At 38.2% G+C, this 16,458-nt stretch overlaps 1 protein-coding gene across 1 annotated transcript; it reads left to right on the forward strand.

Annotated features, from left to right (window-relative positions):
- Positions 1 to 2,207: 2,207 nt before the first annotated feature.
- Positions 2,208 to 15,785, forward strand: LOC112052339 (mucin-2-like). The gene is made up of 5 exons (XM_052887033.1): positions 2,208 to 2,397; positions 2,872 to 3,068; positions 3,255 to 4,539; positions 12,951 to 13,153; positions 15,252 to 15,785. Exons 2-5 carry the CDS (start codon positions 2,874 to 2,876, stop codon positions 15,783 to 15,785), a joined length of 2,217 nt encoding a protein of 738 aa, XP_052742993.1. The 5' UTR covers positions 2,208 to 2,397; positions 2,872 to 2,873.
- Positions 15,786 to 16,458: the final 673 nt, after the last annotated feature.

Consider the following 16,458-nt stretch of genomic DNA (forward strand, 5'->3'; position numbering starts at 1 on the left):
AAGTGGATCTGCAAGTGTTGTTGACTTTGGTTAAAATAAATTTTTGCTTTGGCTATTTATTTTTATAGTTAATTGTTTTATTTATACCCTTTTTACTATTTACTAACTGACGCCCGCGTCTTCGTCCGTGGAGATAACAAAACACTCACAACGTACGTCGTAACTTTTTTGACGGCCTCCATGACGCAGTGGTATGCGCTGTGGATTCATAAGAGGTCGTGGGTTCCATCTCGGCTGTGCCGATTGAGGTTTTCATAATTAGTTCAGGTCTGGCTGGTGGGAGGCTCCCACCTTACTGGCAAAGATGTACCGCCAAGCGATATAGCGAAAGAGGTGTGAATTTTCATCCTACTCCTATCAAGTCCGCTTCTATCTTAGATTGCATAATCACTTACCATCAAGTGTGATTGTGCTCAAGGGCTAGCTTGTAAATAATAAAAAATAAATAAAAAAACTGCATTTGGATTCCTTTACTCGACAATGTCCAACATAATTTTCCTCGCCGCAGTGAGATGAAAGGTGACTTGTATCTATTTGCCATTGTTTCTCATAAATACAGTTTGTATCACACTGTTATTTCTATTTCGTGTTGTTGAATCACGCACGCGCATGTAACAACAGTTTTAACATAACAAATAACTATTGACAAATTGTTGTCAAACAATTGGAAAGTGAAAATAGTTTCTTAACCAGCAATCAATAAGCCAATCAGCTGACGTATTCACTAATTTGGTCTTTATTACCTTACCTTACCTTATCAGCCGATAGACGTCCATTGCTGGACATAGGTCTCTTGCATGGATCTCCAAGCACAACGACTGATTTGTTAAGGAGGCTGACTGGTACTAGCCTCTCCCTTACACCCCTTTATTAACAACCTATCAAAATAAACATCAACATCAATCAAAAATTCAAAATTCATTTATTTCAATCAGGCTTAGTTTACAAGCACTTTTGAAACGTCAAGTTATGTCATAATTTAATTTAATTGTGGTTATTATACTCGAAAACTTAAAATTAAAGTTACAAGGGTTCCAAACGCGCCTTGGCCCGAGAAGGGCCCTGAAATCAACTGTGAAATGTCATCTACTGTATGATATCCACGAATGGTCAGTAGACATCGGATGACATTTGTCACATACAGTCCCAATTTCGTATGTCAACTAACATACGTTAAAGTTAGTGAATTAGTCTGCAGGAACAATTCAGGACATCATTATCTTCTGCAGGCCTCCTCCGTAGGAGAAGGAATATGGAGCTCACACCCACCACACTGCTTTTAAAATGAATTAAAGTTAATCGTAAATTAAATGACGACGACTATTAGATGTTAATGATAATAATCGACGGATTCAAATGCTCTCCGAGGGTGTGTAACTCTGATATTGTTGATAATTCTGATGATGTTGATAGCAACATCCTTGGAAAATTTCTGAGAACAAAGAAAATCTTCTAAGGATTTAAGGATAAGGAAAAACTTCACTCAGCGGGCGATGGAGCGAGCTATGCTTGGAGTCTTTCAGCGTGATCGATTCAGAAATGAAAAGATCCGCAGACGAACCCGTCACTGACATAGGTCAGTGAGTCGCGAAGCTGAAATGGGCAGGCCATATAGTTTGTAGAGCCGATGAACGTTGGAGTCCCAAGGTGCTGGAATGGCAAACCCGCACCGGAAAGCGCAGTGTTGGTCGACCCTCCACTAGGTGGACCGAGAATATCAAGCGGGTTCCAACTTAGATTTCATCATTACCATCAGGTAAGATTGTAGTCACTTGTAAAAAAAAAAAATTGTGAAAAACTAAATTCCATTCGGATGAAGTCGCGGGCGTCCGCTAGTTTATTATAAATTAAATCCTCAAACAGTGAGGCACACGTGTGCCATTTACCGGTTTTAGCTTTTATGTTGCGGCTCCCGATCTTTATTCTTTCTCCCTGATATGACATATTATTCAATTTGGAAGCAATTAAGTACCGTCCCATATTAAAGCCCCCCCCCCATTTCTCAAGGAAATACTACTATAAAATTTCAATTATGTTTTACGTCATAGCAATTCGATACAGCAAGGCGACTGCGTGATCTTATTAAATCTCGTACTAAAGGCATTGTAAGTCTATCTACTTGTATTGCAATTTCTATTATTGTTTCAACATTTATTTGTTTTAATATAAGTTATTCACAGATGATGATAATTTCCTCTACATATAAGTTAGTAGTCTCTCAGTGCTCTAATGGTACTCTGTACTAAAACTTTTGTCGAAAATACACGACGTCTGTAGTCAGTGCGAGCCGGAATTAGATTTCGAACATATTTCACTTTTAAATATTAGTATCAGTTGTAATAGTGCATTCTTCTACTTTGAGTACTTCTTTCAGCAAACAGAAAGGAAATTAACTAAGTAAATACTGTACAATATTTATTTACGTCGACTAGTGTAATCAATAGAGTAATGTATGGAATATCATTATCGTAAATAAGGAACCGAAATGGTGCCACAATAAACCCCTGCGGGACACTTTTTTTACTTTTCCATTCATGTCTACTAGTTCAGTTTTGTATTATTATGATTTGTATATACAGTAAAAGTTTTGTATATGACCATTATTATTAATTAACAGTCGGTTTTTCCACAAATATGTGCAAAACTGTTTTACGAGTTTTTGAATTAAGTGCTAGAGTGGACCTAAGATCTGTAAGAGTTTTAGTCAGCCTCAAGCCGTTAAGGTACTGAGGTTCAAATTAACTTCAAATATTAATTCTTTACTTAGTTTAAATTAAGTTGAATATAATCAAAAGCCTTGGACAAATCAAAAAAATATTATGACGTGACTTAATTGGATAAATAGAAAAAAATCTCCTTAAACCTTTTCAGGTATGTCGAAATTAATACTCCTACTACTAATGGGCTACTGCAGTGCCAATTTGCTGCCCAACGGTTGTCCTATTGACTTCAGCATATACAGCTTGCTGCCGCACGAGACCGACTGCGGCAAGTACTACTCATGCAGCAATGGAGTGCGGATAGTAATGAACTGTCCCCCTGGACTTTACTTCGATTTAATCTTACTTGTAAGTAATAACAATAGAATAATAGTAATTTTTGTTTTATGACGGGGTTAGACAAGGCGTCAAATAAAATAAAATATTATGAAACCATTTATTAATCATAAGATTGTTTATGTAATCTTGTGAAATATTACTTTATTTACGATTTGCATAAATAAATATTACAACTAATAAAATTTCATTTTCAAGACATGCAAATGGCCAAGTTCTGTAACTTGTACATCTTCAATAACTACAACGACAACAAATGACGTTCGAACAACATCAGCAGATGATGCTACAACAGTTATTGCAACAGAAATCACGGAAATTCCAACTACAACGACAGATGAGCTGACAACAATAACAACTACCATTGGCTGGACTGCAATTACATCGGAAACAACGGAGGTACCAACAACAACAGAAGTTTGGCCAGCAATCACATCAGAAACAACGGAGATACCGACAACAACAGAAGATGGTTGGACATCGATAACTTCAGAAACGACAGAGGTACCAAGAACAACAGAAGTTTGGCCACCAACCACATCAGAAACAACGGAGGTACCAACAACAACAGAAGTTTGGCCACCAAACACATCACCGACTCATGCTCCACACACACCGACTCATGCTCCACACACACCGACTCGTGCTCCACACACACCGACTCATGCTCCACACACACCGACTCATGCTCCACACACACCGACTCATGCTCCACACACACCGACTCATGCTTCACACACACCGACTCATGCTCCACACACACCGACTCATGCTCCACACACACCGACTCATGCTCCACACACACCGACTCATGCTCCACAGACAACCTCAGAAACACCGGAGGTACCGATAACAACAGAAGATGGTTGGACATCGATAACTTCAGAAACGACAGAGGTACCAAGAACAACAGAAGTTTGGCCACCAACCACATCAGAAACAACGGAGGTACCGACAACAACTGAAGTTTGGACACCAACCACATCAGAAACAACGGAGGTACCGACAACAACAGAAGTTTGGCCACCAACCACATCAGAAACAACGGAGGTACCGACAACAACAGAAGTTTGGCCACCAACCACATCAGAAACAACGGAGGTACCGACAACAACAGAAGTTTGGCCACCAACCACATCAGAAACAACGGAGGTACCGATAACAACAGAAGTTTGGCCACCAACCACATCAGAAACAACGGAGGTACCAACAACAACAGAAGTTTGGCCACCAAACACATCAGAAACAACGAACATTACATCTACAACGGCAACAGAAGATCTTTCTACTACAACACTACCCGAAACAACTGGAGCACCAACTACAACTCAAGCATCACACACAACAACTATTCTACCAACGCCTGGAATTTGTCCCCCAGGATTCCTTCATATAGTTCGTCATCCGGAAATATGTGATGAGTATTACCTGTGCCTCGGAGGTCTTCGCATATCGCTATGGTGCCCATGGTGCTCATGCAATTAACAAGTAAGATATGTTTACGTTATATTATTCATTTAGCAATTATCAATTCGATCGATCGATTTTACTTAGACCGACGTCTCACATGGAAGGATCATATTAAAAATAAGCGCGACGACCTTAATAACCGCTTTAGAACCCTACTCTGGCTCCTAGGCAGGCAGTCTGTATTGTCTCTCAACAAATTGCTAGTGTATTGCGCTATTCTGAAACCTGTTTGGCTCTGGCAGATCTGGTCTACTGCTAGCATATCCAACACTCTAGTCATCCAAAGAGTCCAGAATAGAATATTGAGAACAATTGCTAATGCGCCCTGGTACTCACGCAACACTGAAATACCAATACTTAGAAATACCAACAATTCAGGAAGAGATAAAGAAGCACAAATTGCAACATTCGATGATGTTGACGCTTGTTGAAACATCCAAACCCACTAGCTTGTGGGCTGTTGACTGCTGACAGAGTCAAAAGGTTAAAACGGGCAGACGTACTCTATACAATGCAGACTTGAGGACCGTGCTTTCCTACCACTAATCCGCTTATAGTCTGTCGACTGATTGCAGATAAAACCAAAAAAAAAAAAAAAAAACAATATGATATGAACTCCGGAATCGGAGAGGGCACATCCACTGGGCTATCACGGTTTTTGTGCCACTTATCGGTTTCAAAAATGAGATGATTAACTCCTACTAATATTATAAACGCGAAAGTTTGTTTGGATTTTTGGATGTTTGTTACCCTTTAACGCCGCTACTACTGAAGCGATTTGGCTGAAATTTGGAATGGAAATAGATTTTACTCTGGATTGACACATAGGCTACTTTTTATCCCGAAAAAATCCATGGTTTCCGAATGATTTGAATGTTTGTTACTCTTTCACGCCTCGAACCGAACCGAATTAGCTGAAATTTGGTATTAAGATATATTATAGCCTGGATTAAGACATAGGCTACTTTTTATCCCGGAAAAATCCATGGTTCCCGAGAGATTTGTGAAAAACTAAGTCAAAAATTTACTGAGGTCAGAGTCTAGTGGTAGGTAGCTTATATTTACGATACCCATAATAACTATGTCAAAAGGTACCTATGACTAGAATTAACTTGAACCTCTTCCAATTTATGTTTTATACAGCATTGTCATATCAGATGGGCAGTTGTATACTGTAGTCGAAGAGCCGTGATAGCCCAGTGGATATGACCTCTGCCTCCGATTCCGGAGGGTGTGGGTTCGAATCCGAGAATTATCTTAATTCTCTGCGTGTGTAAAGTCTGCCAATCCGCATTGGGCCAGCGTGGTGGACTATTGGCCTAAGCCTTCTCATTCTGAGAGGAGACTCGAGCTCAGCAGTGAGCCGAATATGGGTTGATGACGCATACTGTAGTCAAGGGTTAAATTGAAAAAATATTAATAAAGTTGCACTTTTTTTATTTCAGCGACTTCGAAATCCGCTTCGCCTAAACCTTCAAAGGAACTGACGCCTACGAAATAAGAAAAAAAAGTAGATTTTCAATTCAAAATCAATTCACTAAAAATGTTCAAGACATTCGAGATAAATGAAGTAGAAACTACAATGGGAAAAGGATTGAGCTATTTGATCCACAGAAAAAATATAAATAAAGAAAAATAAAATAAGAAACACAAGATAAGGAATAAACAGAAGTTTTGATTCCAGAAATAAAACATTTATTTATATATTTTACACGAAAACAGATAGTAGTGGTTTTTGTTAACTAGTTTAGTATATTTAGTAAAATATACAATTATGAAACTTACTGTTTTATTTATTTAATATTCCTTTCAATGCAACGAGCACGGTACTCTTCACACAGGAATATTATTATGCATAATAGCTCGACACTATACCGGGAGAGAAGAAGCTAGTCGTACGTAAGCCGTACGAATTATATATAATTGCTCATACGGATATAATGTTTAACAGTTTTTTTTTTCTACTTTTTTTAAACCAAACTAAAAATTAAAAGTTTTTCTAGATTAAACGACTTCATAAAAAAGCAACGCGTGGTACGATTTACGTGTAAATAGTCACTTCCTACATGAGGTCATGGGTTTTATGGGAAAGGAAAGGCACTAATAAGATTTCCCACGGGAACGAAAACTAGGCGGGTAAAACTGCGGGGCGTCTTAGTTACCTATATACCAGTAGCAAAGACTGAAATTTTCTAACAGGTAACCCGTTACTACTAGAAAATTTCAGTCTTCGCTACTGTGTATGTTTTTAGTCTAAATGTATTTTGACTGAGCACGTTAAATTTTATTTCTCTCATTTTTTTATTTGTCCTTTTTTCATTTTTAACGATGTTAAGATTTAAAAAAAGGATAATATTATTAAATTACGTAAAACTCATGAGTTTTTAAGAGGTAACCCGTTAGGAATCGGGTTGTTAGGAACCATCGCTGATATGTGCATCAGTCAGCTCGCTACTATATATACTACTTCGATATTGAAGTACTGACTAAATACTAAAAAGATACTGAAGGAGTAAACTTCAAAAAGAAAGTCATTGATAATGATATCTATACAATAATACAATGTCTATAAAAGTCCTTAGATTTTATTTATTGTTCTAAATTAGTAATTTTATGGGCGGAGATAATAATTTCCGGTACATATAAGCAAAAATAGCGGTGTTCAACGGTGAGTCAATACTGAGAGAATTAACAACAATAATCGCTTTTACTGTTTCAAGAATTGTTTTAACAAAAACAATCGATATTACACTTACTGTTTATTATCAGTGAATTTTTTTGGAAAAATTGTGTTATTTATTATTAGGCGGAACTAAACTATAATGTAAGTATTTTACTTTAGTTTCAATATTCAAAAATCATTTATTTCAAGTAGGCTCAGTTTACAAGCACTTTTGATACGTCAGTTGACTATTTGTAAAGATTCTACCACCGGTTCGGATAGCAGGTTCTGCTAAAAAGAAATCGGCAAGAAACTCAACAGTTGCTCTTTTAATAAAAAAATCATACAATATTATAATTTACAAGACAGATTTGCGGCGCTGCCGCGGATCCCTGAAAAAACGCCCCATATAAAATGGTACGAACAAATGACGTCGTAGGTCAATAATGATTTGTATGGGCGTTCAAACAAAATTACTAATATCTTTGTTATTTGTGCGTTTATGTTTATAGTTCAAACATTAAAAAATGTCACATTTAATGTAAGGAAGCTAAAACTGTATGAATGTTCTAACTACGAAGATTTTTAATAGATTTTGAAATTTCATAATCTTATTTATTTTGCAAATATCCAGACAATCTTTGTTTTTTATGTATAGTTAACATTGACCTTATTTACCCGAATGTATCATAAAAATCAATATATTCAAATATATATATATTATAAATACCACCTCGGGACGTCCATCGGCTCGATGTTGATGATAATGATGATGAGTTTCCCATAATACTGAAACGGATAAATGCGTGAAACTATGTCATACTAATTATAGATAAATCGGTCCTTCATCATTTTTTTTTTTTTTTTTTTTTTTTTTTTTTTTTTTTTTTTTTTTTTTTTTTTTTTTTTTTTTTTTCTCCTTTCTCTTATACTGTTACTCGGCAATCTGTCATTCGACATTGAGCCGTTCGTCTGTTGGTTAGAGGTTATGGGTCATCAGAAGGAGTAAGTCCATTAACAAATCTCCTATTATGCTGTATTCTAGCTATTTTTCTTGGCTAGATTTTGAACACTGTTGCGTTTCAGTCTGCAAAAAAGCAGGCTGCCGTCTCCTTCTAGATTGTTTGCCAAGTCATTGACATGCATTGCTAGTCGCTCCTGATATTTGATACTGTAGCACTGTATTTCCTGTCTGACTGTCTTAACATTAAGATCACTTTGGATATTCTTGTTACTTATGTATGGCGGGATGTTAAAAAGACATCTTAAAGCCTTGTTTTGAAATCTTTCCAGTATCTCAATGTTACTTGTACTGGCTGTTCCCCAAAGTTGTATACCATAAGTCCAAATCGGCTTCAATATAGCTTTGTATACTGCTAACTTGCTGGTACTATTCAGCTGAGACTTTTTGCCGGTCAGCCAGTACAGGTTTCTTAATTTTGTGTCAAGCTGTTTGCGCTTAGTCCAAATATGCTTACGCCATGTAAGCCGTGTGTCAAGATGCATGCCAAGATACTTAGCGTCATCTGCCTGAGGAAGCTCTTCATTAAAGAGTTTTACGGGTGGACATGTTTTTCTGCGAAGTGTAAATGTAACATGTGTGGATTTACTTTGGTTTGCTTTTATACGCCATTTTGTTAGCCAATCTTCAATCTCATTTAGATGGATTTGCAGGTTCAGTGAAGCTGCTTCCGGATTTTCGTGTACTGACAGAACAGCGGTATCATCGGCGTATGTTGCAGTTGTAGTGTTTTCTTTTATAGGCAAGTCAGCAGTAAACAGAAGATATAGTACGGGGCCCAAAATGCTTCCCTGTGGGACACCAGATTCAATATTGTATAGCGGCGATACTTCATCTTGGCATTTAACTTGGTAGCATCTATTATGCAAATAAGAATCTAGAAGGCAGTGGAATGAGTGTGGTAGGAGCTTTTTTGTTTTATATAGGAGCCCTTTATGCCAAACTTTATCAAAAGCCTGACCTATATCTATAAAGACAGCAGAACAATACTGTTTGTTTTCTAGGGTTCTGCTAATGATGTCTACTAGACGGTGAATCTGTTCTACAGTGCCGTGGTGAGAACGAAAACCAAATTGATGGGTTGGAATTATGTCCTGTAAGTAAGGTAGAAGTCGGTTGAGTAGGACTCTCTCAAATAATTTTCCTAGTATTGGAAGAAGACTTATTGGTCTGTATGATGACGTCTCCTGGGGTGGTTTACCAGGCTTTGGGACCATGACCACTTGTACGATTTTCCACTGGCTAGGGAAATGACCTAGTCGAATACAGGCATTAAAAATAATAACTAGGAGCATGATTCCTTTGTGTGGCAGTTTTTTTAACAACATATCATCTATTTGGTCATATCCTGGAGCTTTTTTGCCTTTGAGATATGTAATGGCTCGAGTAACTTCTTTTGGAGAACAGCTATTCAGTGGCAGGCACATTTGGAATGGAGTTTGAAGATATGTATGTACTTCGCTTTCATGAATTTGATCTAAGCTCTGATGGGGTGTAAATACACCATTTAAATATTCTGCATATTCTGTAGCTTTTTCTATATTAGATCTAGCCCAAGTTCCATTTCGCTTTTTAATTGGTGGTACATGAGTGTTAGGTCGCTTCATCTTCCTGGTGGCTTTCCATAGAGAGTAGTCTGTACTTGGTGTAGGTGTTAGTCTCGTCAAGTAATTTTGTAGGTTATCATTGTTGTATGTTTTAATAAGATTTTTTAGTTCCTCCGAGGCTTCATTAAACGCCTTTTTGTTACTTGGGTATCTTCTATGGTGCCAAGATTTTCTAAGGTTTCGTCGTACCCTAACTTGATCTTTTATGGCTTTTGGGTAAATTTGAGCCATGATTTCAGATTCTTTGAGAAATGGGGTAGACTCTTGAGCTGCTGTGTGTAAAAGGATGTTTAATTCTTCAATATTTTGTTCAATGTCTTGTTCTGTTTTCAATGGTACTTTTAGATTTATCTTAGAGGAGATTACTTGTTGGTATAGTTTCCAATTTGTTTTTCGATTGTACAATCTTGGGACAGGTCTACTATATAATATTTTGCTGCTATAATTTAGAATTACAGGAGTATGGTCTGAAGATAAATCTATGCAGGATTCTACTTTTAGGTAATTGCAGCTAATCCCCTTCAAAACATAAAAATCTAGAAGGTCTGGAATTTTATTAGGGTCACTCGGCCAGTATGTTGGAGTGCGCGTTGATGCATATTCTAAACAAGAGCTTTTCAATGTTTTATACAACTGACGTCCTCTAGTTGTTGTTAGTCTCGATCCCCAGTACGTATGTTTGGAATTCCAATCACCTCCACATATGAATCTAGGGCCAAGAGTAGAGAAATATGTGTTAAAATCGTCAGAAGTTACAGTATGCCTGGGAGGGCAATATACAGCTGAGATAATGATGTCTGTCTTATTGTTTTGTATTTTAACTGAGGTGGCTTGAATTTTTTCTTTACAGAAAGCTTCCATTTCAAAATGCTTTATGTTTTTTCTTATAATTATTGCTGTTCCTCCATGAGTGTTTCCTGATGGGTGGTTTGTCATGTATGTTACATAATTTTTTATTGCTATGTAAGTTTTAGCTGTTGTTCTAGTTTCACTTATTAGTGCTATATCAATGCCTTCAGTATTTAAAAATACCTCAAGTTCAAGCTGACGTTCTCTCATCCCATTGGCGTTCCATGTAACTATTCGCAGATTACCTATTTTACTTGGTTGGTTACAAGAGCCTTGAAAAGTTGGACCATTCGATCCATCATGTTGTCCATCATTTTAGTCATGACTTGCTGAAATTTGTTAAACATAGTGTCTAACATTTTTCCTAGGCTGTCTGTTTCATATGAAACAGTATTGGTTGGTCTTGCATTTGGTTTTCTTGTGAATTCGTGATCCCGTTTTACAGCTTCAGCATAGCTGTCGGGGTTAGTAGAGGTATTGTAATAGTTTGGAGAAGCTGGTCTTTGTTTTCGATTTTCTTGTTGTAATGGTTTTATTTTGGCTTTTACATTAAATATTTTATCCCTATACTGTTTATATTGGATACAGCCTCTGTAACTTGCAGGATGCTTTTCTTGACAGTTTGCACATGTGGCTTCTATTTCTGGGCTTTTACTACATGTTGTAGTAGGATGGTCACCTCCACATTTAACGCATCGAAATGGTCTATAACACTGGTTTTTAGTGTGACCAAACCTCTGGCATCTCTTACACTGCAAGATTTCCTTCTTTTTGTACGGAGCTTCAAAGGTGACTTTTGTGTAATTTATTGTTTTTATTTTAAAGATGTCTGTGTTATTTGCATTAGGTTCTAAATCTACAAAGAAAAGCGGTAATGGTTCTTTTGTCTTTTTATGTAGGACATTTACGATCTGCCTGGATTCATGCCCATTTTCTCTGAGTTCAGTTGCTATTGTTTCTGTGCATTCAGAGGAATGTAGTCCACGCAACACCACTCTGTATGCTCGTTCCGATTTTAATTTGTATGTGTAGTGGCTGACATTATTCGTAGTAAAAGCATCTCTAATTTTCTTATATGTGTCCACTGTTTGAGGCATAATTTTTACTATATGCCCTGATCTGAGTGTAGTCATTGTGTATGATTTAGAATCAACAGTTTTACTTAAAAGTTCTTTTAGAGGTGCAATTTTGATTACTCCAGTGACAAATATTGGCTCCGGTTTTGGGGTATAAGTTTCATCCTCATTGCCATTATTTGTTTTTGTTTCTTCAAGAACATCAAATTGATTTTGCGTATGAACTGCATATTGTAAATTATTTTTTGTCATTTTGTGTAATTTTTCAGTTTGGCTTGGGCTGGTTTCTTGTCTCTTTCTTTTTCTATCAGCTGGGACATGGTCTTTTTGCCATCCAATATATTCTGTGGCTCTACCCTTAGACATTGAGTAACTATCTTCAGTATTGGTGTTTCTCTGTTTGTCTGTGGTGCTACTACCAACAGATGCGGATCTTGGTCGTGCTAAGAACAAGCTAGGGTGGAAAGCTTGTTGTACAAGTTTTTTGTTACTGCTGCCAGACACATTCACTGACACAGAAGCCTGGTTGCCCACCTCTGTACAGTCTTCGGTAACTAACTTCTCACTCACAGGCCCGGGTACCTGTGAGCGCCGGTCGCTAGCCGGTTCGCATGGCACAACATATTCCTCATATCGTGACATTTCCATATAAAAAAGGGGGGTTGGGAAGATAGTAGTAGTACTTTCCCAAGGCACTACACTCAGATGTTTGAACATATCTGGTTCTGGCTCCTGCTAGCCAACCGATTGTCGGCGAACTACTCTTTTAGAGGGGATTTAATCCCTCTTGGCCCGTAGTAGCCAGTGGACAGGTTATTTAATGCCGCCTGTGACTCGGCATTGTTGCTCCTTGGTCCTTCATCATGAGTTTCTTTGTGTAACGCGGACAATGTTTGACTGGGGTAGTCTTGCATAACAACAATTCTGTATGGTTTCAAAACTGTGTGCCTAGTGGGAGTTTTCGATGTTCTCATACTGTTACTATCGCGTTGACGTAAACGCAAATTTATATGGAATTGAAACAGTTGTGCAGTAGTGCCACTAGATGGCGCTGTTTCAATTCCTTAGAAATTTGCGTTTACGTTAACGCGATAGTAACAGTATCAAACTGCCACTAGGCCCTCTGGTTGGATTTTTATTGACATTATTGCGTCAGTTTTATGTATCTTACTATTTCACCACTTGTTATAAAACTAAAATTTCTTTCAGACAACATGTCTCATATATTTATCCTCCTACTACTAACGGGCTTCAGCTGGGCTCGCTTGCTGCCTAATGGCTGTCCCGCCAACTTCAACATCCATCACCTGCTGCCACACGAGACTGATTGCGGTCGCTTCTATTCGTGCAGCAATGGACGGGCAAAACTCATGAGTTGTCCGAAAGGACTCTTTTTTGATACTAGCTTACAGGTAAGTTTAGTACGCGGACTCTAAGTTGACGCAGAAACACATTTTAAGATGTTGGTGTTATCGCCGCGTTGCAACGACTTGCGGTACGGACGGCTTCAGTGTGCTCGTGGCGTTCGAGCCGTCCACCTCTCTTATTGTATAATACTTGGAATAGGCGGGGAGAGTGATTTGAGTGGAAAAGGGAATTGTTTGTTAACAGTCAAAGGCGTCTTTAACCCTACATACAACGTTCACAAGTGCGTGACTCAAGGTTAAATTCTCTGCCATTCTAGGGTCTTATTTTGGTTACAGTGTGATTTATTAATTAAGTTGTCCTGACAAATGTTGTAAATCATAACTTTTGTGACATTAGTTTTCTTATTTTTGCAATAACCTCTGAGTCTGCTAAAATTAGCTACTTACGAACGAATAACCATGCCTATTATAACAGCTCATTTCTGGGCCAGCCCCCCGTCTCCCCTCCTTATAAGAGAGGGAATATGGCGCTTAGACCCAAGCTGATCCAATGATTGATGATACGGTTTTTGGATTACGTCAGTTGGTTTGTGTCTTCCGGTCCTGTCGCAAAATCCGTTCGTAGCGTACGACTACTAATAAACTATCACCCTGCTACATGTCATCTGTACGTCTATTTCGTGATGCTTTCGATTTAAATAAAATATTTTTTTCAAGTGCCAATATTTACAATAGAAAACTTGAATTAATTTAACGCTATGGACAGCCAGGCTGATTCAAAAAATGAATCAGCGTTTCTGTCGAGGCAACCAGCCGCGGTAAAATAATTCGGAGAAATTTTTGGGCAATAGATAGATATAGATACTCGTAGATAGAATAAAAAGTGCTCTTGCCACCATAAATATTCCTGCGCTAATCGAGCCGTCAGGAATCAGTAGGGATGATGGCAAAATGCCTGACGCTGGTTCCCTGGGAAATGGGGCAGGCCCTAATGTGGGACGCTACATGCGTCGACACATTAGCACCGTGTCATATCAGGGAGACAGAATCAAGACCGGGAGCCGCAGCAGAAAAAGCTGAAACCGGTAAGTAGCTCAAGTATGCCTCTCTGACTGAGAGTTACATATTTGTACCTTTTGCCGTGGGGACCCTTGGGAAAAAAATTTACCGAATCATTTCACCGCGGCTAGTTGCTTCGACTGGTGACAGAAGGGCTGGCTCATTTTTTGCACAAAGGATCAGTCTGGTTGTCCAGCGCGGAAATGCAGCCAGTATTCTTGCCACCATTCCACGTGGGCATGATTTGTATAGTTATTAGGATAAGTTAGCTTAAGTTCCTTATTAGATAGAATAAGAACATTTCACAAGATCACATTGCGATCTAGGTTCCTGTTTACCTATTATTTGAATGTCGGGCACTAAAACTAAATTAGATGTATATCTTTTATCACATACGATTTATGAGATCTGATAAGGAGATTTGAATTTTCAATTTAATCTTTATTTTATTGGAATAGGTAATAATTCAAGATAAACCAAAAATGGCGTGTCATAAAGTAGCGTCATTAAGCAATATTTTTTATGTATATGTTACCAACAAGTGGATTGAACTGATTGATTTTGAATTTTTACTTTATGATCAGACTAGCAGATATTTACGTTCGACGGCCTCCGTGGCGCAGTGGTATACAAGACGAAAGTCATGGGTTCGATCCCTAGCTGGGCCGATTGAGGTATTCTTAATTGGTCCAGGTCTGGCTGGTGGGAGGCTTCGGCCGTGGCTAGTTACCACCCTACCGGCAAAGACGTAACGCTAAGCGATTTAGCGTTTCGGTACGATGTCGTGTGGAAACCGAAAGGAGTGTGGATTTTCATCCTCCTCAACAACAAGTTAGCCCGCTTCCATATTAGATTGCATCATCACTTAACATCAGGTGAGATTGTAGTCAAGAATAATTAAAAAAACGTGAAAATTTTTTGACATATCCCGCGGGATCCATGAGTTTTTGTCCGGGATAATAAGTAAGCTATGATATGCTCCAATGTTAATTTTACCTCTATACCAAATTCCATCCTGGAATGGTTAAGCCTTGAAAAGGTAACAGACAGGCAGACTTATTCTATCAAATTACGTTGATTTTAGGTTTGTAACTGGCCGTTTGCCACGATTTGTGCAACAACAACAAGTACTACAACCACAACAACAGAAAAAGTTCAAACAACAGAAGAGGATTGGACAGATGTTACAGAAATCGTATCAGTCGAAGACGATTGGACAGAATTTACAGAAGAAACGACCAAGACTTCTATTACAACAATCGAAGATTGGGCAGAAACAGACGATTCGACAACAACAATCCAAAAGGATTGGACAGAAACAACAGACGCTTCGACAACAACAATCCAAGAGGATTGGACAGAAACAACAGACAATTCGACAACAACAATTGAAGGAGATTGGACGGATGTAACTACAGACAATACTGATGCTCCAACAACAATGTCGATTGACTCAACAACGCCTGCTATATGTCCACCATTTTTCTTCGGAAAAGTCCCTCATCCGGAACAATGCGATGGCTTTTATCTATGCCTTGGAAGCGCGGTGACATTTCTGAGATGCGCTGCTGGATTCGAGTTTGATCCAGTAGAGACAGTAAGCTACCTTCTTAATTGATTAATATTTTTTTTAATCTTTCATTTATTTATTAATATCCTTTTTTAAATTCTTAACAATGTTATTAATCTATACTAATACTAGCGGACCCGGTCAAGCTTCGCTTTGACTTATTAAAATTATTTATTTGGACTTCTTCCCTATCCCTACCTTACACTACCCTACTCCTACCCCTACCCCTACCCTACCCCTACCCTACCTCCACTCCACCCCTACCCTACCCTACCCTACAACTACCCTAGCGCTACCCTACCGCTACCCTACCCCTACCCTATCCCTATACCATAAACATACCCTACCACTACCCTACCCTACCCCTACCATTAGAGGTATAAAAAATAGATGTTGGCCTATTCTCATATAAAGTCCGGATAAGCACAAAAAATTTCATCAAAATCGGTCAAGCCGTTTCGGAGGAGTATGGCAACGAAAACTGTGACACGAGAATTTTATATATTAGATAGATTATAAAGTTGTATATTGTGTGGTGTGGTTTAATTAAGTAATTGAAATTTTTGAAATCTTATCGTTTATTGTTGGCCCAAATAAAAAAAAAATAAAAAAAGATCGAACAGTGCCTGAACGCTCTTCCCGAAGTATAATACCATAGCTTATTATAGCTATCTGGTACTCGATCTGAACCGCCTTGTCTTAAACAGTTCGTTTAGGTAGC

The sequence above is a fragment of the Bicyclus anynana genome, chromosome 18, assembly GCF_947172395.1.
Source record: "Bicyclus anynana chromosome 18, ilBicAnyn1.1, whole genome shotgun sequence".
Taxonomy (NCBI): Eukaryota; Metazoa; Arthropoda; class Insecta; order Lepidoptera; family Nymphalidae; genus Bicyclus; species Bicyclus anynana.